This window comes from Ictalurus furcatus, chromosome 12 (genome assembly GCF_023375685.1).
Source record: "Ictalurus furcatus strain D&B chromosome 12, Billie_1.0, whole genome shotgun sequence".
Classification (NCBI taxonomy): domain Eukaryota; kingdom Metazoa; phylum Chordata; class Actinopteri; order Siluriformes; family Ictaluridae; genus Ictalurus; species Ictalurus furcatus.
The window spans coordinates 24177126-24204939 of NC_071266.1; the positions used below are offsets into that span (position 1 = coordinate 24177126).

The following is a 27814-nucleotide window of genomic DNA, read 5'->3' on the forward strand; positions in this document are numbered from 1 at the left end:
TTGGGAAATAATCAACTTCATCATGTAACAGCTGGGCCACCCATGTCGTTGATTATTCCCCTAGAGCAGCGTTCCCCCCCAAATGATTTATCATTACATAGGACTACACTGGAGGGGAAAAAATCACTGTAAAGGTATAATGTACTTCAGTAATTTGCTGTTTATATACAGTGTATGTATAATGATAATGAGTATTGGTCACAGTACAGTGAAATTCTTTTCTTTGCATATCTCAGCATGTCAGGAAGCTGGGGTCAGCCATGATACAGCGCCACTGGAGCAGAGAGGGTTAAGGGCCTTGCTCAAGGGCCCAACAGTGGCAGCTTGGCAGTGCTGGGGCTTGAACCCCCGACCTTCCAATCAGTAACCCAGAGTCTTAACCACCAAGCCACTACTGTGATAAACGACAATAATTTATCCCAATCTTGAGGAAATATTAAATATTATCTGATATTTGCTGGAGTAGCATGTCTCCCAGAAAACACTAACATATGGGCATATTAGAATGATTAATTTATCCATTCTTCTTCATTTCATCCCGGTCATGATCATGGTGCAAGATAGGAATACACACTGGAGGGACGCTAGTGCATTACAGATACAGCATGAATGCAATAATAATGAGACGATAATGCAATTTACAATAATATAACCGTGATGAGAACACTGTACACATCACAGCACCAGCTGGAGAGCAAGGACGCAATGATACAGTGTTAAAGGCGGTCTCTAACTACCTCTGTACAGGATACAAAGCCTTGAGGGTTCATCACACCTCCAATTATGTCTAAGGCACACAACCTCTAATTAACACATTGTGCTGTGAGAAGGTGCAGAGCCTCAAAGGCAGTTTGCTTCTTCATACCACCTGAAGGCTAAGACAGCATAAGAGGCTGGACATGTGGTTACAGTCTGTAGACCTGCCTACAGACACACATAATCAATCACACACACACACACACAGTCACACAATATCAAATCTCAACACCACTCTGTCACTGATTACAGTCAGAGAACAGAGAGGACTGTGGAGGAAGATTGAATAACAGTACAGACAAGGAACAGTGAGCATCCTCATTCACAGTCTCCACACACACACACACACACACACAACTCTTATTCTCTCATCCTTTGTCCTCTAATCTCACTTTCCTCTCTCCTCCTGCTCCACTCTCTCCTCTCCATCTGTGTGGGCTACTGCGACTGCTCTAATACGTGACAGACCCGAGGGGCCGTCCGCCAATAGCCTCTGCGTGTGTGTTTTGTGCCTTAAATAAAACATCAGCAATTGGACTGAGCTCCATGTGGGTGGAAATGTGTGTGTGTGTGTATATATATGTATATATATTGTCATTTGGGCGAATGTGTATTAGATTACAGACAATCTCGCTTTTCCAATTTAGCGAGAATCAGATAGAAAAAAAACACAAGGATTTCCATCTGCCAGCTAAAAATGAAAAGATCCATTGTAGGTGAAACTAAATAACTGTATAAATAAATGCTCTACATGCTTGTAAGTATTAGAAGATATTGATTATCCCCTTCACGGCAATGGTATTCCCTAACGGCAGTGGCCTCTTTCAGCAGGATAATGCGCCCTGCCACACTGCAAAAAAAATAAAAGTTCAGGAACGGTTTGAGGAACATGGCAAAGAGTTCAAGTGTTGACTCGGCCTCCAAATTCCCCAGATCTCAATCCGATCCAGCGTCTGTGGGATGTTCTGGACAAACAAGTCTGATCCATGGAGGCCCCAACTCGCAACTTACAGGACTTAAAGGATGTGCTGATAACATCTTGGTGCCAGATACCACAGCACACCTTCAGAGGTCTTGTGGAGTCCATGCCTCGAAGAGTCAGAACTGTTTTGGTGGCACAAGGGAGAACTATACAATGTTAGGCAGGTGATTTTAATGTTATGGTTGATCGGTGTATATGTAAGACAAAAATATGTGATTATTGATTGATGCTTTTTTTGGAAATAAAGGTAGGTCATTCCATGTACAAGGTTGAACAAGGTTATCATACTGTAAGTAATAATCATAACCTTGGTAACAGTACAACAGTATCAAATCCTGAACAATTCCTAAATGACTCCTGAGTCCTGAGTGACTCCTGAATCTCCTAAATAACTTCTGACTGACAGGTGAATCACTCCAGAACGACTCATGATTGATTTCAGAACGACTCCTGAATGTTTAGTGAATGTCAGTTGTTTAGCAACACCTGAACAACACTGGATCAGATCCTGAACGACTCATTAACAACTAATGAATGACTCATGAAAGACGCCTGAATGACTCCTGAATAACTTTTGACCAGCTCCTGACCAACTCCTGACCAACTTCTGTTCAACTTCTGAATGACTCCTAAACGACTCCTGAATGTTTAGTGAATGTCAGTTGTTTAGCAACACCTGAACAACACTGGATCAGATCCTGAACGACTCATTAACAACTAATGAATGACTCATGAAAGACTCCTGAATGACTCCTGAATAACTTTTGACCGGCTCCTGTTCAACTCCTGTTCAACTCCTGAACGACTCCTAAATGGGACCCAGTGATTCCACTACTGCATGGTCCTAAGGCCCTGTCTTAAATAATACCCTAATCCCTGTAGTCCTCATCCAAGTCCAAACTTTAGTGAGGTTTCAAGGTTCAGACTTGTGATGGACAAATCCCAAAGGGTGCAAGGTGGACCATGACACATCTTACAGTATGCCATGGTACAACATGGTGCTTTTTATTCATTTATAGTTCCATTTAATGTTGTGGAACTGAACAGCAAATACAGTTAGTTCCTGTTGTCCTGCAAACACATAGTAGCAGCTATAAACATGTAAACAAATCACATTATTATTATTATTATTATTATTATTATTATTATTAGTAGTAGTAGTAGTAGTAATAATAGTAGTAGAGAATCTAGCTTTAAGACTAGCTCTTCCTGTGTAACTGACGACTTCTCAGCTTCTCTAGATTCATGCGAGAGGTGTGAAATGGCTAAAAGACAGCCTAAAACAGAAATTACCTGAATCTGTGTCTAAATGCATCCTGGTGTAGTAATGTAGAGTGAATCAGCACAAAGTCTGTGGAGTGTGTTTGGGAGAATCCAGACTATCCAGTGTGTGTGTGTGTGTGTGTGTGTGTGTGTGTGTGTGTGTTTGACTTGTCTGTGCTGTGTGTGCAAGGTTGGGATGTGCTCTGCTGTAGTAGAACACCCCCTGTCTTTCAGAGTTTTGTGGTTTTCATCGAAACTGTGTGTGAGTGTGTGTGTGTGTGAGTGTGAGTGTGTGTGGGCGTGTGGGCATGTGGGCTATAGATCTGCACTTCCTGTGCTGTACGCGGATGAGATACGTGAGCTGATGGACAAAAAAGATACTTTCATACAGAAAGAACCACCTACAGGAAAAACTATTCATAGCTCTGGAACAAAAAAAAAATAATAAAAAAAAAAAAAACAGACGGGAAAGCTTCCAGCCTGGTGCGTGGCTCAATTCAGTTGACTAAGTTTTCTGTCAAAGTTAAAGAAGGAGTCGAGACGGACACTAGGAGTGAACATCAGCCACTCTGACACATCAAATCGAAGAGTATTAATAGTAATAACACTACACGCGTGAAGTTATATGAAACAAGTATTCATTAAGCATTAACGGATGTTACAGAATAGAGGAATTATTAACGATGAGTCACTGAGTAGGGACGGGTGGGGGCAGAGGGCTTAGGCATATCCAGGGTTGGGGGTTTAAATCCCGCCCCCCACCCTGTGTGCAGAGCCTGCATGTTCTCTACATGCCTTAGGGGTCTCCTCCGGGAACTCTGGTTTCCTCCGGCAGTCCAAAGACATGAGTTGTAGGCTGATTTCCAAATTGTCTGTGTGTGATTGTGCTCCGTAATGGGTTGTGTCCCCCGCCTCATGCGCCGAGTCCCCTGGGATAGGCTCCGGGCTCCCAGTGACCCTGTGTAGGATAACCCTTACAGAAAATGGATATAATGGATGGCGTTAGTATGTTGCAAAGTGTTTTAGCAACGCTAATTGTTTGTATTTATTTATTTATTTTTAAATGACTCATCATACTTTTTTATCCATTTATAGATGTTATAGAATGGTGCGGAACCTTCGGGGAACTATTTATCACTTGCATTTGATCGGCTATGAACACCAGCCTCTTGTTTCTCTCTCTCTCTCTCTCTCTCTCTCTCTCTTGAAGGTAATAAAAAGAAAAAAAACATGCAGCTTGTCATGTTACCGAGAAAGAAAGAAAGAAAGAAAGAAAGAAAGAAAAAAAAACCCAGAAAGTCCTCTGTCCTTGAAGACTCCCCTGTGTCGGACAACGTTACAGCTTTGCCTCCGACTGACATTGGAGACTCCTTCCAAAAATACTGCCTATTAAGTATTATAGTAAATAATGAATGATAAATTCTTAATACACTGAATGTAGCAGTACAGTGCTCTGTATTTTGTCATCTATTCCTTCCAGTCACGCTAGAGGACGGTGTATAAGCAGTGTGTGTGTGTGTGTGTGTGTGTGTGTGTGTGTGTGTGTGTGTGAGTGTGTGTGGCACTACAAAGCCAACAATAATCTTCTTCTGCATGTGTGCATGTGTGCTTCTGCAAGTGAACTGATGCTGTGCCTAGAGCCAACTTGTCCCGGAGACATCTGGACTCTTCGTGTGTGTGTGTGTGTGTGTGTGTGTGTGTGAATGCTCATCTTGATTCATTCCAGCATTTCACTAAAAAGTGACCCACCCAGGTCGTGATGTTTTAAGCTGATTAAAACCGACTTTCTGGATAATAAGCTAAGATTTGCGTCTCACTCCGTCGTAACTCGGCACATTAATTGGCACGATGATGTCCACTAGCAAGCTCCTGCCAATCTAGAAAGTTCTTAGCATCCGACAGTTGCTGGAATTAGCTTCGGTAGTAAGCAGTGAGGCGTTTTATTTTAACGAAAAACAACCTCGTCTGCTCCCATTCTATCGGCAGAGTGCGAGAAAAGGCTTTCAGGCTTGAGACAGCAGGATGTAAATGCTTATTAGTGTGCATGTGGGGAGTACTGGGCCTGTTCATGTGTTAAAGAAGAAGTATATTTAGCTATTCAGCCAAGCCGCAAATAAACTATGGGGAAGCTGGTGTGTTATCAGTGTCAGAGTTTCCTCTCTTACCCACACCTGTGGACTTGTTGATGAAAAATCAAGAGTCTCCTAGCATGCACTTATTTTCGACAGTATGTTTTAGGTATTATTCTAGGTCTAGGTTTAAAAATGACTTTTTAAAAATTTTTTTTTTTAAATGACGCCACGCACTTATTATACATTTCGTTATCATGTATTGTCATCTTTCTGCTCTTTAATGCAGACTTACGCAGTCCACTACAAATCAGTGGACGGATAAAGAGATAAACCATCTCAACTTGACGCTGCCACCACCATGCTTCACTGCACAGATGTTTATATTAGTTCTGATTTATTTGGTGCCTTTTTTCAGGACAGTTTACGTAAGTCAGTGTTCCATCAGGCTCGTCAGACTAACGTCACACGCTGATTTGGCTCTATCCCTGTTTTTATGGTTATTTTCTTCTGTGTACATGCACAATCTATTAGCATTGTACAATAAGACGCTGCTATTAGACTCTTTTTTTAATCCAATTTTTTTTTCATATTTTTATGACCGCACTCAGATATACCTTCTGTTATCGTTTATCGTCACCTTTCTGTTCTTTTATGCGGACATTGTTAGTGAAACCAAAGGTAGACGGGCGCTTTTTAAATAAATACCAAGTTTTCCAAGTGAAGCATGAGTTGCAGCTCTTGTCTCACGGCTACATAGCATGCACATTTTGGCCAGCTGTTATCTCAGACGTCTGGTGGAGATACGGCTAAATGGACTTGGGTCCATAAGTCTGCGCCATATACATTTTTCATAAGCATACCTCTGTACACCACCAGAGTGGATTTGAAATGAAGCAAGCAAGATGGGATCGAAGTGTAGACGTTCAGCTTTAAGGGGTTCAAGGGGTTTAACGGAAATAAAAATTTCGCATTAACTGTTTATTAATAACAGCCATTTTCCGCGCCGTTTTTACAGGCTCAAACGTGATTGGACAAACTAACCTAATCGTGAATGTTAGGATTATCGTTAATACCTTGCAGTGAACGACTGCCCGAAGTCTGGAACCCATGGACAGCATCAAATTCTGCGTTTCCGCCCTTTGAGGTGCTTTGCCAGGCCTTTATTGCATCTTAAGGCGACTTGTGTCACTGTCCAAATACTTATGGACCTGACTGTAGCGTATATCTGAAGCAGCTAGAAGCCTTTGGGTATGACACGCCTAAAAAAATTCAACCCGCCGTGTAAAAGTAAAACAATCTGATCTTAACAGTCATCTTAAGTAAAGACACGACAGGGAGTGCTGTTATAGGAAAATGATCAACGATGGGATGGTGTGATGCGGATCGACTTAAAATGACCGTTACCGTTAGAGTTACTGCGGTCATTTTTCAATAACACCACACCCTGACATATTTTATACCACAAAGATTTGCCAATGATTACTTTGTATTTATTAAAGAATGACACGTGTTTTTTTTATTTTATTTTTTTTATCTGTTTATAGTTACATTTAATGATGTGGAGCAAGTTCCTATTTCACTATAAACATTAGTTCTCACCAGTCTCTCTCTTGAAATTAATAAGCCATAAGAAGCCATCAAACCCTCTATCTTCATGACTTTCCCAGGAAAAGGTACAACTAGCATGTCGCAACTAGCAACTACAACTAGCAGCTAGTGTGTTAGCGTGTTTTCCTCCGGCTTTTAGAAAGCACTGCGACTGGACACTCGTTCCAGAAATGCTCAATAAGTTGATAGTAAATGACTAAAAATGTTTCCATGCTTTGCCAACTGCAGCCACAATTCCACTGGCTGGAGCGCTGGTCTGACTGATGTCTGGGGTTAAGATCCAATCACCTGGGGGAGTCTGATCACCTGATCAAAGACCTGTTTTTAACTTCATCATCTCTGAAAGATAATAACAAATTTGGTCATATTCTTTACTCAAAAATGATTCCATCCTGACTTAGGAACAATGTTTTTTTTTTTTTTTTTAAATTCCTTGTATAATAATAATAATAATAATAATAATAATAATTCCTTAGATTTATATATCATTTTTATAAACACTCAAAGCACTTCACAGTGTATGGGGAGGGATTTCCTCAACCAGCACTAGTGTGTAGCATCCACCTGGATGATGTGATGGGAGCCACAGTGCACCAGAACACCCACCACACACCAGCTATTAGTGTAGAGGAGAGAGTGATGTAGTCAAATCAGAGATCGGGGACATGATAGAGAAGGGCCAATGGGGGAATTTCGCCAGGACACCGGGGTTATACCCAAGTGTCCTGGAATTTTTAATGAGCACAGAGAGTCAGGACCTCGGTTCTGACGTCTCAGCTGAAAGACGGTGCTGTTTTTACAGTATAGAGTCCCCATCACTATACTGGGCCATTAGAACCCACACAGACCACAGGGTGAGCGCCCCCTGCTGGCCTCACTAATACCACTTCCAGCAGCAACCTTAGTTTCCCCCAGGAGATCTCCCATCCAGGTGCTGGCCAGGCCCAACCCTGCTTATCTTCAGTAGGAAACCAGGCGAGAACAGCTAGGAGATATGACTCTTGCCATAGTTATGTTTAATTCTGTGAAAAATCAGTTTTCTCTTCAGGTTTAAACTTGCATCCTCAAAGATAATAGTTTTAATAACTATCATTAGACATGTAACAAAAAAAAACAACACCAAAACCCAAACCCCTCCGTCGAGCCGTTGAGACAATACGGAACATCTGACGGTGCACCTCTGAGCAGTGCTAATGACACGTAATAAAACACAAACAGACGTTCGTTTAGCGCAGGCGTGTGTAGTGCGTGTAACTGAGTGATTGAAACACTTCTCGCGGGGACAGCCGAGCTCGTTTACCGCCTTGCTGTTCTTACTTCAGTAATCGTGACTGTCTTTCTTCCTCCACAGCTCAGCGAGCTTCTTTTTTCTTTTTCTATTTTTTTCTACCACATGTCTGCAGATGGATCTGGAAAGTGTGTGGTGTGTGAGATATACAGAGTGATGGAGAGAGAAACGTCACCGTCAATTCATTCTCCCGAAATGAAATCGACTCAACTTTATTTTATTTTATTTTATTTTTTTGGCGAGCCTGACAAAATACAACATTGCCAAATGCTGAGAGGTGATAGCAGAGAACTGACTGAATATCTCTCTTTATCTTTCCCTCTCTCTCTCTCGCGCCGTCATATTTCTCTCGTAATGAAATGAAAATCTTGTAAATGTCCGAATTACGCTGATAAAGCCATGTTAATTCCATTAGGAGGGAAACAGGATCGTAAGAGAGACGGTGGGGGGGGGGGTGTACGATATTAAGTCAGTTCTCCATTAAAAACAAAACTGGAGCTACAGTGCCTTGCATAAGTATTCACCCCCTTGAACTTTCCCCACATTGTGTAGTGTTACAACCTGGAGCTGAAATGGATTTAATTGGGAGTACATGTCATTATTCTACACACATGATATAGTTATTTACAAAATCATTTCCATACGGAGTTCACCTGTGGGTGTGTGCAATTAAAGCGTTACACGATCTCAATATAAATGCACCTCGTTAGAGAACATGAACATGCATCATGAAGACCGAGGAGCTATCCATCACGGTGTGATTATAAAAATATCCCAAACATCCTGTGGAGCACTATTAAATCTGTTATTAAAAAACTGTAAGAATACGGCCACGAGCACATCTCTGCTTAGAGGAGGCCGTCAGCTAAAATCGGTGGACGGATAAAGAGGGGATTAGTCAGAAAAGCAACCGAGACAGCGTCTCAACATGATGCTACCACCACTATGCTTCACGTCACTGATGTATTTATTGATTTTATTTCATCCCTAATACTCGGTGACGCCTCCCTTTATGGTCTGCACTTATATAGCGCTTTTTAACCTTAGCGGTTCTACAATGTGCTTTACACTGGTTCTCATTCACACATTCACACACCAATGGGAACAGAGCTGCCATGTAAGGCGCTAGCTTGCCATCGGGAACAACTTGGGGTCTTGCCCAAGGGCACTTCGGCATGTGGAGTCATGTGGGCCGGGAATCGAACCGCCAACCCCTTACGATTAGTGGACAACCTGCTCTACCACCTGATCCACAGCCTTCCCAGCTTTACCTTAATAACAGTTTCAATCCAGCCACACAAAGATTTCACCAGTGTCTTGACATACTTCCTGTCGCTCTTTTACTGACTGGGTGTAATTCATCTGGAGTTGAGTTTGATATTCCACACGCAGTTCCAAATAATCCAACAAATCTTCTATGATATCCGAGTCATTTTTTTTCAGGACAGTTAATCCATCAGGCTCGTCAGACAATAGTCACACGCAGATTTGGCTCTGTCCATGAACACTGGCGTGTCGTTGTTGTGTTCTGCTTCCACCACCTGCCTTTATGGCCATTTACTTTCGTACACATGCACAACGCATTAGCATTGTACAATAAGGAGCTGCTATTAGTAGATGTCACTTTTGATTTTTTTTTCATCCAGGGTGCTTATATCATAGCAATATAAAGAGATTGAAGTGGTTTCTTATTTACTGTTTACTATTCTAGAAATTTCTCAGTATTTCAGTATTAAGGTTAAAGCTTCCTCCCAGAGTGCAGTGTGTACTTTATGAGTCGCAACCAAGGAAATGCATTATTCATTTATTCGGAGAATCTCCTTATCATATCTCTTTTTCGATTTACATTTTGGTAAAGAAGACGAGAAAATCTGCTTTATCTTGTACACTCTTAGGAGAAAAATTGCCATCTAGCACTCTTAAAGGTTCCTCTGGGGTTTTTTTTCCCCTTAAAATAAAGCCTAATTTCCTTTCAGGAAATGAAAATGATATTCAGCTATGATTTGAATGTTCCCCCCCCCCCATAGCATTTGGTATGAAGCCGTTAAACATTACAGGGGCTAGCACTTTTAGGATTTCATGGCAGTTCATATTGAATTGAAATCATTGTTTGGATTTTATTACTGATTTTGGATTAAAGTACAGTATGTAAAGGCCCAAATATGTAAGACTGCTTATATCTGTTTGTTAACAACTCTTGGAAATGTTTAAAGGAGCAGTGTGAAATTCTCAGCGCCCTCTGCTGCCCGTGCGGCAAATTGCAATTGAAATCAAACCACTGATAAGCCTTCACCTTTTTTATACTTTCTACATTTTATACTTTATACCAGATCATAATTTCTATCAGATTCATGGGCAGATTTTGTTTATTAATTTATATATTTATTAACTTTCTCTCTCTTTAATTGTCACCTCCTTCTCACTCTCAAAATGAAATTAGCATAACTGTAATGGCACGACTGTAATAAAATGCAGGAGAAAAACAATCACGTTAATTGATGGGATAATGGTAATAATCTCATATGAACTGAATAATCTCTCTCTCACAAACACCCACACACACACACCCACACACACACACACACCGCCCCCTTGTGCACCTTGTTTAATGTGATGAGTGTGTGTTGTCATGCGTTACACACTGTGATGAGCAGTGTAGGAGTGTGTATCTGTGGGTGGACTGAGTCACGCCGCCCCTGTCACTGCCATTCAGCATCCTGCGCTCACAAAATGGGTCATATTTACACACCACAACTCTCTCCGACCTCAAAACACACACACACACACACACACACACAGATGACTGACTCGGAAGACAACGCCTACAGTAAAGAATCCACTATCACCATCTATGTTCATTTTATCAGTTATTAGAAATCATTCTTACTTGGATGGTCGTTATTGGTCAAGAACATGAGAGAAATATTTTAGCTGTTCATGAAAAAAAAAAAATATATATATATTTTATGAAATTAAAATATGGCTGAATATCCAGATCACCATTTTCTTTGATTGTAGTGTGCCAGATATGTGTGGCGAAAAAAACCATCAGAGGTCGCTATGGCTAAATTCTGGAAAATGACCAAACCCAAAATTGGCTTACTATCCATGCATCCATCTTCTACACCGCTTATCCTTTTCAGGGTCACGGGGAACCTGGAGCCTATCCCAGGGAGCAGCAGGCAGAAGGCGGGGTACACCCTGGACAGGGTGCCAATTGGCTTACTATACTCTGACAGACAAATCTATTTTACCAAAATTATGTGGAAATATATATATATATATATATATATATATATATATATATATATATATATATATATATATATATATTAATTTAAGCTACTTTCTAGCCTTGTTTGTCATTTATAGCATGCATACAAAATATCATTTACCACATGAATACTTTCTATATACAGTGTCCTTCATTTGTTTTTGCTGTAGACTGAAGACATTTGGGTTTGAGATCAAAAGATGAATATGAGGAGAGATAGTTTAGAATTTCAGATTTCATTTCCTGATATTTATATACAGACGACATATATCAAACTGCCCAATTTGCAGGTGACAAAAATATTTTAACATGTGACTGACAGGTGTTTCTTGGTACCCAGGTGTGTCCTGTTAGACTGACTGTTTAAACAGTAAATAGCTCTGAACATCTACTCATGGTTTTAACCTTCAGTTTCACCTGTGAAGACTTCATTTGCTGTTAAAAAAAAAAAAGCTGTACTTTTGCTCGCCAAAAAATTGGGCGGTCTGTTACAAAATGTTCTATGTTCTATGTTGTTTAACACGTCTACGTGTAAATACCTGAAATCCTAAACTCTTGTCTCATCTCTGTCTTTTGATCTCAAATGCAAATGTCTTTGCTGTATACCACAAACAAATGAACTGGCCTCGCCGTTCCAATACTTCTGAAAGGGACTGTATTTATTTTTGCTCATTCTCATGAAGAGTGCCGATAATTCTGGAGCACCCTGAAAATATCATTAGACGTAACTGTCAAAAAGGCGTCGAGTTTTTGCGTGGATCCTTGTTCGATACTGACAACACTGAATATAGAAGTTCATTTGAGTTCAGATTGCAGTAGACGGAAATTAAAAGAAGCCAAAGAATCTCCACACAGGCGTTGTTGCCATGGTTTCCACCTCTTAACGCTGTTGGATGGTGGTTTGAAGGTACGAGTGGTACACAAACGCGTAGGGGAAGATGCATATACACCAAGCCAAACAAGCAAAGAACAGTGCACGAAGAGAGACGTGTGTGTGTGTGTGTTCCATGGCCTTCTCCACAACACTCTATCTCGTCATCCACCGTGCTCGCCTCCAGCTCTCTCACACAGGAACCAGACAGCTCTCAGACAGAACACACGCACACACACACACACACATACACACACACACACAAAAAAAACATTTCAATTAGCTGCAGTTACTGATATTGTGGATGATTGATCCATTTCATTTTCCAACAATATAAGGACATAAAATCCTGAAGGGGTTACAGAACGAACCTCACTGAAATCATGTCATGACATCATCAGTAAGTTCAAGACTTATATTTAAAAAAAAAAAAAAACATACAAAACTTACATACTTGTTGTCTTGTAGCATGCTAGCCTATCAGTTAGCAACTACAGTAGATAGCATTCTCAGCTACTGCAGAATCTTAAGCTAGTTATAGCTAATGCATGCAGGCAGGATGTGCTACATAAGGAATAAAACACGTCAGGACATGCTGTTACATATGATGCGGTGGTGCGATGTGTGAGTTGATTATTTTCAGCACATCCCAAAGTGTTTTATTACAATTTGCCAATGCTACATTTAGAATGACGTTTAATGTTGATGTCTGTGAAAAAAGTTAGTTAGTTCCTGTTATCAGGTACATTTTCTGCCCTGGTTTTCTCCATTATTTGGTCTTGGCCAGTTCCCATCCGAGTGAAGGCTAACACAGGAAGTTCCTCCACATAGAACTGCATCTTCTCATCTCATGTTACATCACTGAGGAAATCGCTTTCTACCCTCTTCCACAGACACGACCTCACCGACGCTCACGAATGTCTAGTATCGCTGTGATTGACAGGGGAGCGAGACAGAGAGATACTGTGTCTCACTTCGCCTACTTATACTATGCACTAAAAGTATGTACTCTTTTTGTGAAGAGCGTGTACCAAAAGAGAACGCACGTACCGGGACACGCTAACACGTCACGTCACGGAAGAGAACGTTGTTGCCTAGTTACGCACGCCGTCACCGTAAAGCGACTCCTCGTTGCATTTCGGCATTTCTTCATTCATTATTCCTTATATAACGTACGCTATATCGTTTCCTTTAACGTTCCCTTGGTTTATTTTCCCACGTTTCATTTACTCCTCTCTAAAACGCGTCCTTGAATTTTTGGCGAAGCAAACCGTCACAAAGCTCCTCCTCCTTTACGCAAGGATCATAGGCGAATTAGGATGCCGTTCCTCCCACCCAGAGAGCACTTCTTCATACAGTAGCAACAAATTTTCTTTAATATCTTTTATGTGGCGTATCTGCTATAGAAGCCCCAGTATAAGTTATGACACCATGTTAGAATGAGTGTATTAATATACTGTACATAAATCTGCGAATTGAACCGCAGCCGGAACTGCTGTCAGATCTGCTGATACAGACAATTAATCAAACATAGAACTTAGACTTTAGCAGCCCAGTGGAATAAGTCGCTTTATTATAGAATATTCTTGGACTATCGAGATTTCTAGCTGAACGCATTTAACTAAAAGATTCGCAAGTGTTCCTTAAAATCGCATTAGATCCGAGGGGAAAAAAGTGTTTCCTGAGTGGTGCACTATCGTCAGGAGATTGCGAGTTCCAAAAGTATGTGCACACCTGAGGACCACACTCATATGCAGATCTTAGCCAAATTGTTACCACGATGTTAGACTCAATGTTAGACAATGTTAAAGCTCACAACTGTATAGAATAGAGTCTTTGTATGCTGTAGCGTTACAGTTTCCCTTCATCGCAGCTAAGAAGCCCAAACCTGTTCCAGCATGACGATGCACAAAGCGAGCTCCGTGAAGACACGATGTGTTAAGATTGGACTGGGAGAACTTGAGAGCCCTGACCTCAACCCCACTGAAAACCTTTGGGATGAACTGGAACACCGACTGCACTCCAGACCTCCACACCTAACATCAGTGCCTGACCTCACTAATGCTCTTGTACAGTAGATGAATGAACACAAAGCACAAAATCTAGTGGAGAGCCTTCCCAAAAGAATGGAGGCTATTTTAATAGCTGGAATCAATCTGGAATGCGATGTCCAACAAGTGCAGATGGTCGCACTGGTGCGCACAAACTTTTGACCATACCATGTATGTAAAAGATTGAGGTTAATTTGAACAATGTTGTAGAATTCCTTTAAACATTCACGACTTTTGCGTACGAGGTGAATTTTTTTTTTGCTTGGGAATTTTTATGACATGACACCGGGTGCATATTACTGTTGAGATCTTATCTTCGTCTATGTAATTCAACACACAAGCATGTGTATATTAAACCAAATATGAATACGAATGGCGCCAGGGGTGTAATTTGCTGTAAAGCATATGAGTTAGCATTAAGTCGCAGAACAAATAATAGGACTAAAAAAAGAACATTGCTTGAGGGTGTATACATGAGTTTGTTTGGGTTTTTTTTTTTTTTTCCCTCCCTTCCATGTTCAGTTTTCAGTTATGATTAGCGCAGAAGTCACAGGAGCTGATCTGGCTTTTGTGTTGAGGTAAAATGAAAGCCTGGTGAACACGTGCTGGCTTCAGGGCAGCAGTCACATTTGCGCATGTCATCTTCTGAAATGTTTTCGTGCTCAGAACAGCAGGAGGTGGCTGCCTGCAGGAGGTCAGCTATAACCGACGCTCTTACATAGCTGTTCATATGGAAATTCTGCACTGTTGGTAATAACAGCATTATCATTTCTGACAGAAAGCTACTCACACACAAACACACACACACACTCATCAAACACCAGTATAAATATCTGCAAATAATTTATGAGCGTTTCAATCATCAGTAGCTCAAATTCGTCTCCGAACGCCTCATCGGTGCTTCCGTAAAGCCGATACCATCCACAAGACTGGAAACTGGACATGTAGTGATGGAGGAATTTGATCGGGCTGAGTTAAAGCTCTGTATTTAGAACGTGGTTATCTAATCATAGCTTTCTTTCTCTCAGACATGAACAGAATACTATAATTGTCCTCGTATCATATTTCCCGTGGTAGGAAAAGTGCTATTTATAAATTTATCAATAGAGCTGACACTGATAAGGAAGGCAGATTTACTATAATCTGTACATTCACACACTCCTATGTGGACACTGCAGTGTGTCCATAGCTCACAGGGTTTATAGTTAAAAAAAAAAAAAAGAAGAAGAAGAAGAAAAGATTACATTTTACGCAAACATAGATGTTAAGCAATCTAAAAGAGGCTCTTTTCCTGGGAATCATGAAACTGATGATGTTTATGTCTGTTTATTGTTGATTGAAAAGGTCTTGCAATGGCGGTGTTGGAAGCAGAGAACATAGGAGAAAGAACAACAGAAGTAAATACAATTACAGTAGGAACACATTAAAATAAATTCTATGTGACCTACATAGAAAATGGAACGGTATTTAAAAAGTTGCACTTTAAAGTGCACCTATTATGGTTTTTTCAAATATTACCGTTCGTGTAGTGCGTTATATATAGAGCTGTTTTTGAATGTAAAAAAGTCTGCAAAGTTTCAAAAATCAAAGCGCAGGACAAACGGAGTTATCGACACCCAAATGAAGGAACCGACTCTGAACAGCTGAATCGAGTCGTTAGTGATTCCAGACTTTACTTTCTGTACTAACCTACGTAGGTTTGTAACTAAAAAACCCCGCCTCTGGTCTTCATCGGCTGCTCTCGAACAGACGGAGCTGAAACTCGTTATGGTAGTGGACGTTTCCTGTTCGAAACATGCTGACAGCGGTAGACCATTCACAACAGACTGGGACATCTGACCAATCAGAGCAGAGTATGCTCTCCGAAAGGAGGAGTTTAGAACGAATCCTTTAGAACGAATCATTTAACGAGTCGTTTGTGACACTGGGGGGAAAAAAGTAACGCTGCAGTTTAAATTATGAGCACGTTAAAGTGTTTGTTGACCTCGGATGCACCTAAATCTAACGTATGAGACCTTTAAAACACAATTAGGTACGTTTCAAAACCATAATAGGTGCGCTTTAAAGACAGGAGAGACATTGGGAGTGAAGAATGAAGAGACAGCGGGCCTCAATTCTCATTGTATTTTTGCCTGATTGAAAAAAGTTTCGGAAACGCCGATTTTCTTCTTCTTGTCTAATGTTAATCAGCCGTAATGTGCGAAGAACCTTTTTGGCTCATTTGCATTTAGTGACCCCCCCCCAGCACCACCACCATCACCACCACCACCACCACCATCACCACCACAAAACTCCGTAAAAGGTCAAATGCACAGAAAGCTACGAGCACAAAACGAACAATCAGAGGCTGAAAGGCTGAAGTGGATGCTATTTTCATTGGTTAGTTTTATTTGTCTTAATTTTATTAATTCCAATAATATAAAACAGTGTAAAAATATGTGATGGTGCTCGTATATTTACACACCCTCAGAAACACAAGCGGGATATGAATGTTTTTCCAAATTTATGGAATTTTCATGAATGCCAAATTTCTTGGGTAAATTCTCCTAAGAATTATTTATGAATCTGTTCTTATCCAGTTTGATAAATGAGGTCCATTGTCAACACTTTCACATATGAATAAATGAAAACAGTAAATAAAATGAACCCTTGGATTATACATGATTTATAACTTTTATCTAGTATACTTTGGTTAATTATCTTCAATACTTTAAACACTGCACTCCAGCTCTACCCAGACTCCTACAAGTATTTCCATTAATTAACCTAAAAACAGGGTTGCCAGGTCTGTGTGACTGAATGACCCCAATGGTCAATATTTCCAAAACTCACAATCAGACCCACCCAAACCCTGTATTAAAACTCCAAAATCATACCGTCATCTCCAAACAGACTGCAATATTTACCAATCTAACACATACAATATACTTTTCTAATGAAACATCGTTAAACCGTGCAGTTTTCCTAAACAAATCTTTCATCGATGTCCTAAAACGGTCTTGATGGGATTATTACATATATTGTCATATTGTCATAAATAAGGAGGAGAATGGGAATTAGTCAATCGATTCACTGATGCACAGCAAGCACACGCACAGAGTAAAAGTAGTTTACTGTCTTTCTTTTCTAAGCTTAAAGAGCTGGATTCAGAGTTAAGTCTAAAAGTTACAAAAGGAAAGTGATTCGTATTCAGAGTCAGGTTACACAGCTCTTGAGTTTCTCGGCTCCTCGTTCAAATTATGCAAATTACCCGTGTGCAGTTAATGTCCCTGCCAGATTTTTCTTGGGTTGAGGCATCCGAGATGGAGTTTTTAAAAACCACCTTTAAAAACAACCAACTTGCCCTTAAGCCAGAAATATATATATATATATATATATATATATATATATATATATATATATATATATATATGTGTGTGTATTTGTTAAGCCAATGAGCTCTCCTGCTGACAGTTTGAAGGATAAGCTGACCAAGCAGCCATCTGTTACACTTACAACTCACTTCAATTTAGTCCATAACAATACTATTAAATGATTGTCATTTATTTAATATTATTTAATAATGATAATAATAATATTTTGGCAAAAAACAACCCTACGCACAAATCTCACACAACTGTCTGAGTTTAAGTTTGTAGTCAGCATTCTATTTTAAACATCTTGTTAATTACAGTCCTTGTAGCAGCCATTTTAAAGCCAAAGCTGTTGCAGAAGGTCTACACTATGTAATAAGACAGAATGTAAAATAAAAAAAGAAGAAGAAGACTTGCACATCACTTTAAATGTAAGTCAAAGGAATGATGCAACCTAGTGCAAGGACTGTGTAGAAGGTAATGTCATGGGGGGGGCGGGGGGTGGGGGGGGAGATAAAGAGAGCGAACAAAAGAACTTTACATTTCTCTTCTGTACATCAACAAACTCTTTTCAAAGGTCAACACAGTAGTGTTGTCAGTTTATAATTTCCCAGGGCTCAGCACTCTCATAACTATAAACCTTTCCAATTAGTTTTGCGGTGGTTACACAATCATTTACAGTTCTTAATTCAATTCAATTGAATTTTATTTGTGTAGCGCTTTTAACAATGGACGTTGTCTCAAAGCAGCTTTACAGAAACATATAAACACGGGATACGGATTTTAAGTGTGTGATTTTATCCCTATTGAGCGAGCCGGTGGCGACGGTGGTGAGGAAAAACTCCCTAAGATGATATGAGGAAGAAACCTTGAGAGGAACCAGACTCAGAAGGGAACCCGTCCTCATCTGGGTAACACCGAATAGAGTGAAAGTAAAAGAAAGTTCATGATGGTTTTTATATGAAGTCTGTTTGTTGAACTAGTCCACTGTTCACTAAAGGAGACCTGAGTGCAGAACTGTATGTGGTAATTGCAGTCCTAAGGCCATCGCAGCAACCGTAGTCCCAGCAACCACAGCGAGAATGTTCTTATGAAATAATACGCTTTGAGACAACCCATTGGATTAGCTCTGTTGGTGTTTTCTATAAGGTAAGCTCTTCAGGACAGAGGGGTTTGGCAGTTTCTCGGTATAATGACACAAACAGAGAACATTATGCGAATGTTTAGTAATGTATATGACAAAAAAGAAAAAGGCTGATCTGTGACGTTACAAAAAACTATTTTTAGAGTGTTGCTTACACAACATTTTATACACAGTTTAACAAAACAAGCATTAAAGCTGCAGTACTGAACTTTTGCCTCTCTATCACCATCTCTGTTTGAAACATAAAACTGCAAGTTACTTGCGTAGGTGTTTTTTTTTTTTTTTTTGTAACGTGGGTGGAGCTTCGGCACTGCCCCTCTGCGCGGATGAATCTGATGGTTTGAGGTGTTCGTACGTGTTGTATATTAGCTCCAATAGTTGACAACGGAGGTGGTGGCGGATACGGTTTTCTTGGAGTAGAGGAGAGTTGCTCTCTCTCATAGCTAGTAGAAAATAAGTGCAATTTACCACACTGACTATAGCAAAACAAAACAAAACAAAAACAACATAGGAAACTCCATACCTATCATACCGTATCAGATAACGTAGCAAGGTTAGCTAGCTCCTCTACAAACAAACATTATCTAGACTATTTATTTGACAAAACACAAAAAAAGACTCAAATTTATGAGTGTCTTTTACAAGGTCAGTGTCATTGTTTTATCATTGATGATGCTTGTTTTTTTGTTATTTATTATTTATGAACTGTTTTGACATGCTCTGAGGTGACAGATGGTAAGAAAATCTATTATTTACCTAGCTAGCTAGCATTCACAGCTGGTGATGAAACTGGGGAAATAGCTACATCTAAATATACATAATATGTAAACAAACAAGCGTACAAGTGTAAAATTGCTATCTAAACATACAAGTGTATTATTTATTTCTTGGGTTCGACGTAAGTGATGGGAAGCTAGGAAGCCATCAGTGTTCATAAATCAGTAGGTGAGAAATACCCGGATGACCTCCTGCTTCCGCCTTGATTGTGCAGTATGGAAGCACTGGACACTGCGGTTACTGTGCTATCCCATAAGACGACGAGACTGGTGCAGAAGACCTGTCAGAATCCGTGCAGCGTAGTACGTCCGGATTGTATTCATGCCTTCCACTTATACCGATCAGTACATACAGTACTGCATCAACGGCTGAGCAGCAGGTACTGAATCGAATGCAGTAGGTCCTGTCACAGTATGCGAGTTTTTGACGCAGCCACAGTATTAAAGATTTTACAAATGAGCTCTGCTTTTTTTAACTACACTAATGAATCCAATGTTACCAGTTTTTGATTAAAAACAACAACAACAACAAAAAACACCTTTACACACAGTGGCACAAGCCCTTTAATTCCAGTCCTCTTCAAACAGCTTAATTATGGCTCGATCTTTTGAATTTGGTGTTACAATACATGTACAGCCCTGCTATTATGTTATGGGTCAGTGTGACTCATTTCCACATGTATGATGTCTGAAATACTAGTTAATCTCTCTATTACTTTTTTAATTTTTTTTTTGACTTTCCTCCTTTAGGGTCATGAGCTTACATGCAAATATTTCTTCTTACGGCTCGTCTCGGACACGATGTAATAAAGGTTTACCGTTTTAAGCTGTTCTTTGCTGTTTTTTGATGTGCATATGTCATTTTGACCCCTAACATAATGGATGTAACTTTTCCCCCTCTGCATAATAGGAGGGTTAAATAAGGAGAGCTAGCCTTTTAAATTCCTGTCAGTGTGTAATCCATGCACCAAACTGTAAACTATATCCAAAAGAAAATTCGAGGGTCGCTTTAATTTGGTTGGTCTGGGGTAAAGGAATTTAAATGTGATGCTCCTTTACCAGTTTTTCTTCTAGTGTGTTCTAGGGTTTTCTGTGAGAGATTACATGTGAGTGATTATATAACTGGTGTATATAACCAAGTGCCTCTTCGGTTCGGATGTTAAATATTAAATCAAGATTTTGGAAAAACTTTATCGTATTATCTGATTGGCTGTAATGCGCACTTCATGAGCTTTAATTAGGGTTAGGGAATGGATCACTGAGTAATGACTCATTCCTGTGCACCTGCAAATAAGCTCCAGTCCGTTCATATTAGGCTCTGTGCGTGTCTGAAATGGCTGAGACTGCAGAGCTTGTGTGAGCAGATGTGTGCGTTGGATGTCCATGCGAGATAGGTATGCATGTAGAAGTTTGATTGGCAAGTGTGTATGTGTGTGGATTTGCAAATGCACGCTGGCAGAAAAGACACGCATGTCTAGGGTTGGTGCTGGTCTTTGGGTTTTAATGAGACAGTGAGAGATAATAAACATGTATCTGTGGAATTAATGATTAGGACCATTTTCTGAATGTCATGCCGTTGCTGGATTTCCAACGTCAATGACTAGAGTGTATTCTTTTTGTCACGGTTAAAACACTGTTCAGTTCCATAAATATGTTATATCAAATCTTATTTCCTGAATGTACAGCTAATTTGTGATGTTCACTAAACACATCTTAATATCGCTCCACTTTATTGATCAGAATCTCAGCATGTTTCTTTGTTGCACTTTCAAAGCTACACACAGCTACATACCATGTATGGTTAGTTGTGGGCGTGTCTGTATTTAAATGAGCAGTGATATGCACACACACAGCAGCTACGGACATTTTGTTCATTATTAAGCTCTGTTACTTGATATGCACGCTCACGTTCGAGGAATCCCAATTTGATTTAGCATACGAGACTTCAGAAACAATTTGACAAATAAGTGCAATCAAAAGGTGATAGCATCCTGTCTGTGTTGCCCCCCTTACCCCCCCCCCCCCCCCCCCCGAGGGCATATCAGTCACCACAGTGCTTCAGCCATAGCTCAATTATTAAGAGCACTGTTATCCTCAAGGCCCACCATTTTCTAAACAGAGAAGTGTGACATTGTGTGTGTGTGACAGTCTCATGAACAGTATTTCTTTGTTCTGAAGTCTCTGGCTCATCACACCGCTCCATGGTCAGTGAGTGGGCGAGGCGCAGGTGCTCATATCCATGTCTTTACACATTCTTATGACTCATTATCAACATTACAGCTCCCTGTTCACTTCCCTGAACTTTCTACATTCAGGTGGGAGGTTAATAATGGGGGGGTCGGTTGGGGGGGGGGGGCAGTATTGTTTTTCTGCTTCGTGGAGGTACAAAATGGCGATGATTTTATGAGACACTCAGCATGGTCATGATGTATTCAGCGCTATCTCAGGAGTTAAGTTCTGGCTAGTGATCAGGTTGTCAGGTCAAAGAGTTCGCTTGTACTCTACACATTGTTGGATTGGATTGTTGGATTTGTTTATTTGCAGACAAATAAATGTAAATGCATTCACGCATAACATTATTTAGAGTACATGCACAAGTGCTTCTTAAGCTAAATTACTAAAACATTACATGCTGTGCCAGTTGTTGATGCAGAACAACAGTAAAATTCTTCCTGCTGTTGTAGCACAAACAAAGACCTTGAAACCAGACCCACAGGGTGTGTTGTAAGAAGTGGCAGATATATGGATCTGAAGGATCTCAGCCTTGAACACTCATGTTTTTTATTTCATTTCAAGCGGTCAGTAAATCAGAAACTTCCCAGAGATTTTCTACTCTGCATAGCATCGATGTAGAGCAGATGAGCCTCTAAAGAGAGATGGAGGCTATCATTGGATGGAGGTTTTCTTATTTGTTTTGTTTTGCTTTACATTAATTTTGTTGTTTTTTTGCTTTTATATGCTTGACATTATCCTCTTAAATAACAAAAATAGTTAAAAGACCTGTATTATCCCAATATCTATTTACATTATATCTATTATATATATATAACAGCCATCCATCCAGCCATCCATCCAGCCAGACAGCCAGCCATCCAACCAGCCAGACAGCCAGCCATCCATCCATCTATCCAGCCATCCATCCAGCCAGCCACCCATCCATCCATCCAGCCAGCCATCCATCTATATCCATCCATCCTTCCATCCATGCATCTATTAATCCATCTATACATCTATGCAGCCATTCATTCACTCATCCATTAATCTGTCCAATCATCAATCCATCCATCCATGTACCCATTCATTCTACCACTGATCCACCCATCTGTCCATCCTTCCCATCCTCCCCTATGTCCATCTATACATCCATATATCCATCCTTTCATCAGCTATCATGACAGCTCATGTCCATTCATATCTATCCAAGCATCCATTTATTCATCCATCTTTTCATTCGTACACCTATCCACCTATGCATCCATTTATTCATTCATCCATCCACTCATCCATCCATTAATCCATATGTCCATCCATTCATTCATCAACCCATCTGTCGAGCCCCCCACCTGCCTATCCATCCATCCAGACATACATACATGCATCCACCACTCTTTCCTTACATCTATCCATCCATCCATCCAAGTTACTGTGACCGTCCTGGACTCTCCGTAATCAGTGACTAAAAATTGTTCCGCTGTTGAGCAATCAGGTATTTCACTGCAATTGTCAATTATTTTGAGAGAACCCTTTACCAAAAGTCCCAGTTCCTTAATTGTTGCCATACATGCACATACATGCACAGCAACACTAAATCAATATAGCAGGCGACTATTCATTTTCTGGTGACACTTGTGGATAATCAACACTGTATGAACTCAGTCAGACAGAAAGGAAGGAAATGGAAAAATTGAGGTAGAGAAAGACAGATGAGGACATCTATCTGTCTGTTTCAATTTTATGCATATTAGCAGTGATGCAGCAAGGCTATGACTCTAAATAGCTGGCTCCGGTAAATGGCACAGACCAGTGGTCTGGCCGGGGCTAAATTATGACTTCCTTTTTCATTCCCTTTTCATTTAGGTGGTTTGGTGCGTTAAAACTTCGTTTTTAATGGAGTCGATTTCACTGAATCTGAACAGAATGCCGGCCAGCTAATGATTAATTGTACTATTATTGATCAAACATTAAAAACTATGTATGATGTATGTATGTGTATATATAAAAATATCTGGAGTTACACAAGAGAAAAGGAGCTTACTAGATGTGTTCTGACCTGTGTGGGACTAATTTCCGGGCCAGAAAAGTGTAAACGGATTCCTGGAATGAATAAAGTAGCAAGATGCCTTTTTTTCTGAGATATCTTTGTAATAATATAATAATTACAGGTCTAGAAACACTTTAGAATATTACAAACTGCACCTTTAAACATGGAAATATTTACAAGTTAGTTAGATATTTATAAGTCAGTGCAAGGTAATCCATATAATACATCAATGAAGAAATCATGTGTGTGTGTGTGTGTGTGTGTGTGTGTGTGTGTGTGTGTGTGTGTGTACGTGTACATATGGTTAAGATGGTACATGTGTGACACGTCCAGGCTGAAATGTAACACACTAAATCTCATTAAACCGCACAATAGTTTTTGTACTTTACTGTCTCTCCCTTCTCACTACTGCTAATTGCGTTCTCGTCTTTAGTAAGACAACAAAGTGCAATTCGGCAGCCAATTAAGGTAATCGCAGGAAGGAAGGCAGATGCGTATCTGGCAACCCGGTGATGGATGAAGTACTGATGCTGCTCCAGTGTGTGCACTGCAGATGTATTCCCATGTCATCCTGTGAGTTCCCTCTTGCAGTTTTTCTTGGGTGGATAGCACCGAAAATGTGTCCTTAACAGTTTTTGGGTTAACCATGGTATGTTTTATTTGATCAAAGTGCTGGAAGGATCCTGAACTTCCCTTTGACCAGAAACACTACCCAATCTATCTTTCTTAGCGTTTTACAACCAGCTTATTTAAAATCAGCAAAACCAAAAACACAACAGCAAAATCAACATTAGCGAAATCGAAATCTAGTCTCTCAACACGCATGTGAATTTCAGTAAGGACCTGCCCTTTAATGCTGTGAGTTGACGTTGATGTGTTTTCGGATTTGTTGGTGCATTTTTTGCTTGTTAATGGGTTTTGCACTGTTTTTAAGGAGACTGACGACTCTATTATTGAATTACTGTGACATTAATGCAAGTACTCCATTTCCCAGAGTTCTCACCCAAACAGCCAACTACAAACCCAGTCACGATCGTCACATGATCCACTACCTCGGCCTACTTCCCCAGATTTCTGATTACAACCACCTGTTCCCAATTAGCACACTGCCCATAAATACCCCTGACTTTCTGTGACTCTTTGTTTTGCTACTAGCGCACCGCTATTGGCATTAATGGGCTGTTTATTTGTGTACATGCTTTTCTAGTATTGACCTTGTCTGTTTTGGTTGTTGAGTTTTGCCTAGCCTAGTTACATCTATCTGCTGATAGACGTACTTTGCCTGTCTATTGACGGATTAGTCTGTTTCTTCAAAAGAACCCTGCACTTGGCTTGAAACCCTCTCCAGGTCTGACAAACATTCAATCCTTAGTACATTGATTGCTCCTGACTGGTATAGCATTTCTGACGCCTTCATCTTTAGCCATGGTGGTCTAGTCTTTCCACCGCTGTTTACCAGGGGCCAGTGGTCAATCTCACACCAATGAACAGTAAGTTTACCTGTGTTAACATTGATGAATTAACCTACTGTACATATAGGTTCCATTTTTGCTCCTCAAACAAGCTAACAGTAAGCAAATCAGTTGGGACATATAGATTGGAATAACACGGAGGGCAAGTAAAGCATTGCAACGGAATACTGTTAATGTTTGTTTAGCAGATTTCAACTCATTCCTATAGCTAGCATTTAGTTTTTCTTTCTCTAGCATCAAAGCTGTGTTTGTGAGGTCAGCTGACACTATGGACCGTCTAGCTAGCTAGCTAACCTAATCACCAAGCCAACAAGCTACATTTACACACCATCTGATAAACTTTAATTAAAGGTAAGATTATCGCATATCATTACATGAATACGGACAGTTAACTCATGAGCGCTCTTAAAATCAACTTGACTTGAAGTGTTCATGAGTATTTATGTTTAGCATCAGATTCCACTATGGACAGTACACTGGGTGATTTTCTTTTCAGGATGAAGCATGACTAGCTCTTCCTTTTTTTTTCTTTTTTCTTTTATTCACTGTGGAAAAACTATTAGACATTATTGTTTCTGTGACACACTGACCATGAGTTTGGTCCCTACTGTCCGTCACGCCACACGTACAATCTAAAAACTGTCATTTGTACCCTCTCCGAGGTACTGAGAGTGCCAGAACACTCTTCCAGATCATTCTGGGTCACTTTAACCCCTGCTCGTGGCTACTTTTCATCTTTGTTAGTACACATCACTGCCAGCTCCTTATATATCTCAGTACTCGGCATTCTCCCAAAAGAGCGTTGTCTCATGCGCTCTCAACGTCGTCTCAAAGAGATCGCAGACTCTCCGTCTTTGCAAATGAACCGTGTATGTGATGTTCATATCCTCCTTCAAACATTAGTATGTTTAATAGCATGTCTGAATTACTGTAATTACCAGACGGCACCTCCGAGATTCAAAGCCGTTCATCTCTTCGGACTCTGAAATGAGTTGTTTCTATGGCAACACATGCACGCACACACACCAGCCAAAACACATGCTGATCAGAGACACTGATCACGATGATAGCCAGCAGTTAATGAAAATACAGTATGCAAGTATATTACACACTTAATATAATGAAAAATTGCTGTGAGCTAAAACAATAGGCTGCGGAGATATATTGTATTTATGACGAGGTAGTGAAGACTTCAACAACTCGATAAGTCCTCGTAGTAGTCGTTCAATTTTGGCCTTACCAATTCTTAGATGTTTATGCTTTTTAATGCATCAGTTTTGAAGATGAGTGCATTTTTGTTTTTGCTAGCAAACTTTCTAGCACCAGTGCTGAGGGGGGGATAAAAAATTAGAGAACAGTTCTGCTTGGAAGTACTCTTGGATTAAAAATGTCCAAAAAAAAAATAAAGTAATGCAAATATAACAAGGACCTTTTTAACATTTTATTGTTTAGTTGCTATTTTTATTTTTAATAAGTGATAGCTATGATTTGTGCTAAAGAGCTGCAGCATCAGCTAGCATTTCTGACTAGTTCATTTCCTGCTGTCTCTCTTTCATTTAAATTTTACTTCTACATTAAATCTAGTACCAGGGCTTTACTAGCCCCATATTGGCATTAGTACATATTTGCATAGCATAAACATTATAATGTGTGATAAAGTAACATTAACACAGTTTTTAATGTACAGAACAGACAGACTTTGAAGGAGAGGTGTGACTTCTAGGTCTCCATGTGGTCTGAGATTCAGGATTTTCCCTTCGATTTAATCCGATCCAAAGTAACTAGTAACTTGCTACTTGACTAGTCTTCTCATTGGATGCTTTATTACTCTTACTCAAGTAATTATTAACATTTACTACTTTTTCTAAGTACTTTTACTTGTGTCTACTCTACCCACCTCTGTCCACAGCGCCAGTGAATTCTTGATTCTGATTGGTCAGAAGCAGAAGGTGTTGACTTGATTTTCTATGATCTGCTTAAGGTCGTTCTTTCTGAATAAACCATTCCTATGGCACATGAAGAGAAAATTCTTTGTTCAAAATAATGTCTCATATTTTTGCAGAGACGTAACTGTTTTTTTTTTGTCCTTAAAAAATACCGTTTAACTAGTTTTAATCAAAATCGCTTCCTCTCATTTCTCCACAGACTCACCACTTGTCGTTTGTGTGCATGCACAAATTACGGGCCTCTGAGCGAAATTCATGCCCCCCGCTGTCAGCACTGTGAAATAATTACGGTGTGAAGAACACAGTGTAATGTAGGAGACCCAGATGGTTAGGAGAGTAAAAAACGAGACAAAGAAACTGAGAAAGAGCAGAGCAGATGACTCGGAATCCAGTCTCGATCCATGCAGTGCTCATGATGGGAATCGCTGCTGTCCACTAACTACAACATTATTAATATTTAAGACAAATCTGAATGAACTTGGCAATGCACGTGCTTTTATAAAGAAGACTCATCACAGTAATCGTTTCTCAGAGACTCTGGGAGAATGACAAGCTCCCATCTTTCCCAATCACTTACTTAGGGTCGAGCATCATGCATGAGGAAGCCAAGTACTGTGCTGACAAACGGTACTAATGACTGAAATGTTTCCTTGACCCCTGTATCATAACACTGACATAACCATGTACTGCCAGATTC

The 27814-nt window shown here is 40.1% G+C and overlaps 1 protein-coding gene across 3 annotated transcripts in view; it reads right to left on the reverse strand.

The window, feature by feature from the left end:
• dtnbp1b (dystrobrevin binding protein 1b) overlaps nucleotides 1–27814 on the reverse strand; it is a 41975-nt gene that overhangs the window by 11307 nt on the left and 2854 nt on the right. The window contains exon 1 of one of the 3 annotated variants that reach the window (XM_053638299.1): nucleotides 3032–4677. The exons of the other annotated variants lie outside the window; for them this stretch is intronic. Coding sequence (XP_053494274.1) covers nucleotides 3032–3053 — 22 coding nt within the window. The 5' untranslated portion in view covers nucleotides 3054–4677. Of the gene's footprint in view, nucleotides 1–3031; nucleotides 4678–27814 lie in introns of those variants that run through there. 3 annotated transcript variants of the gene reach the window in all.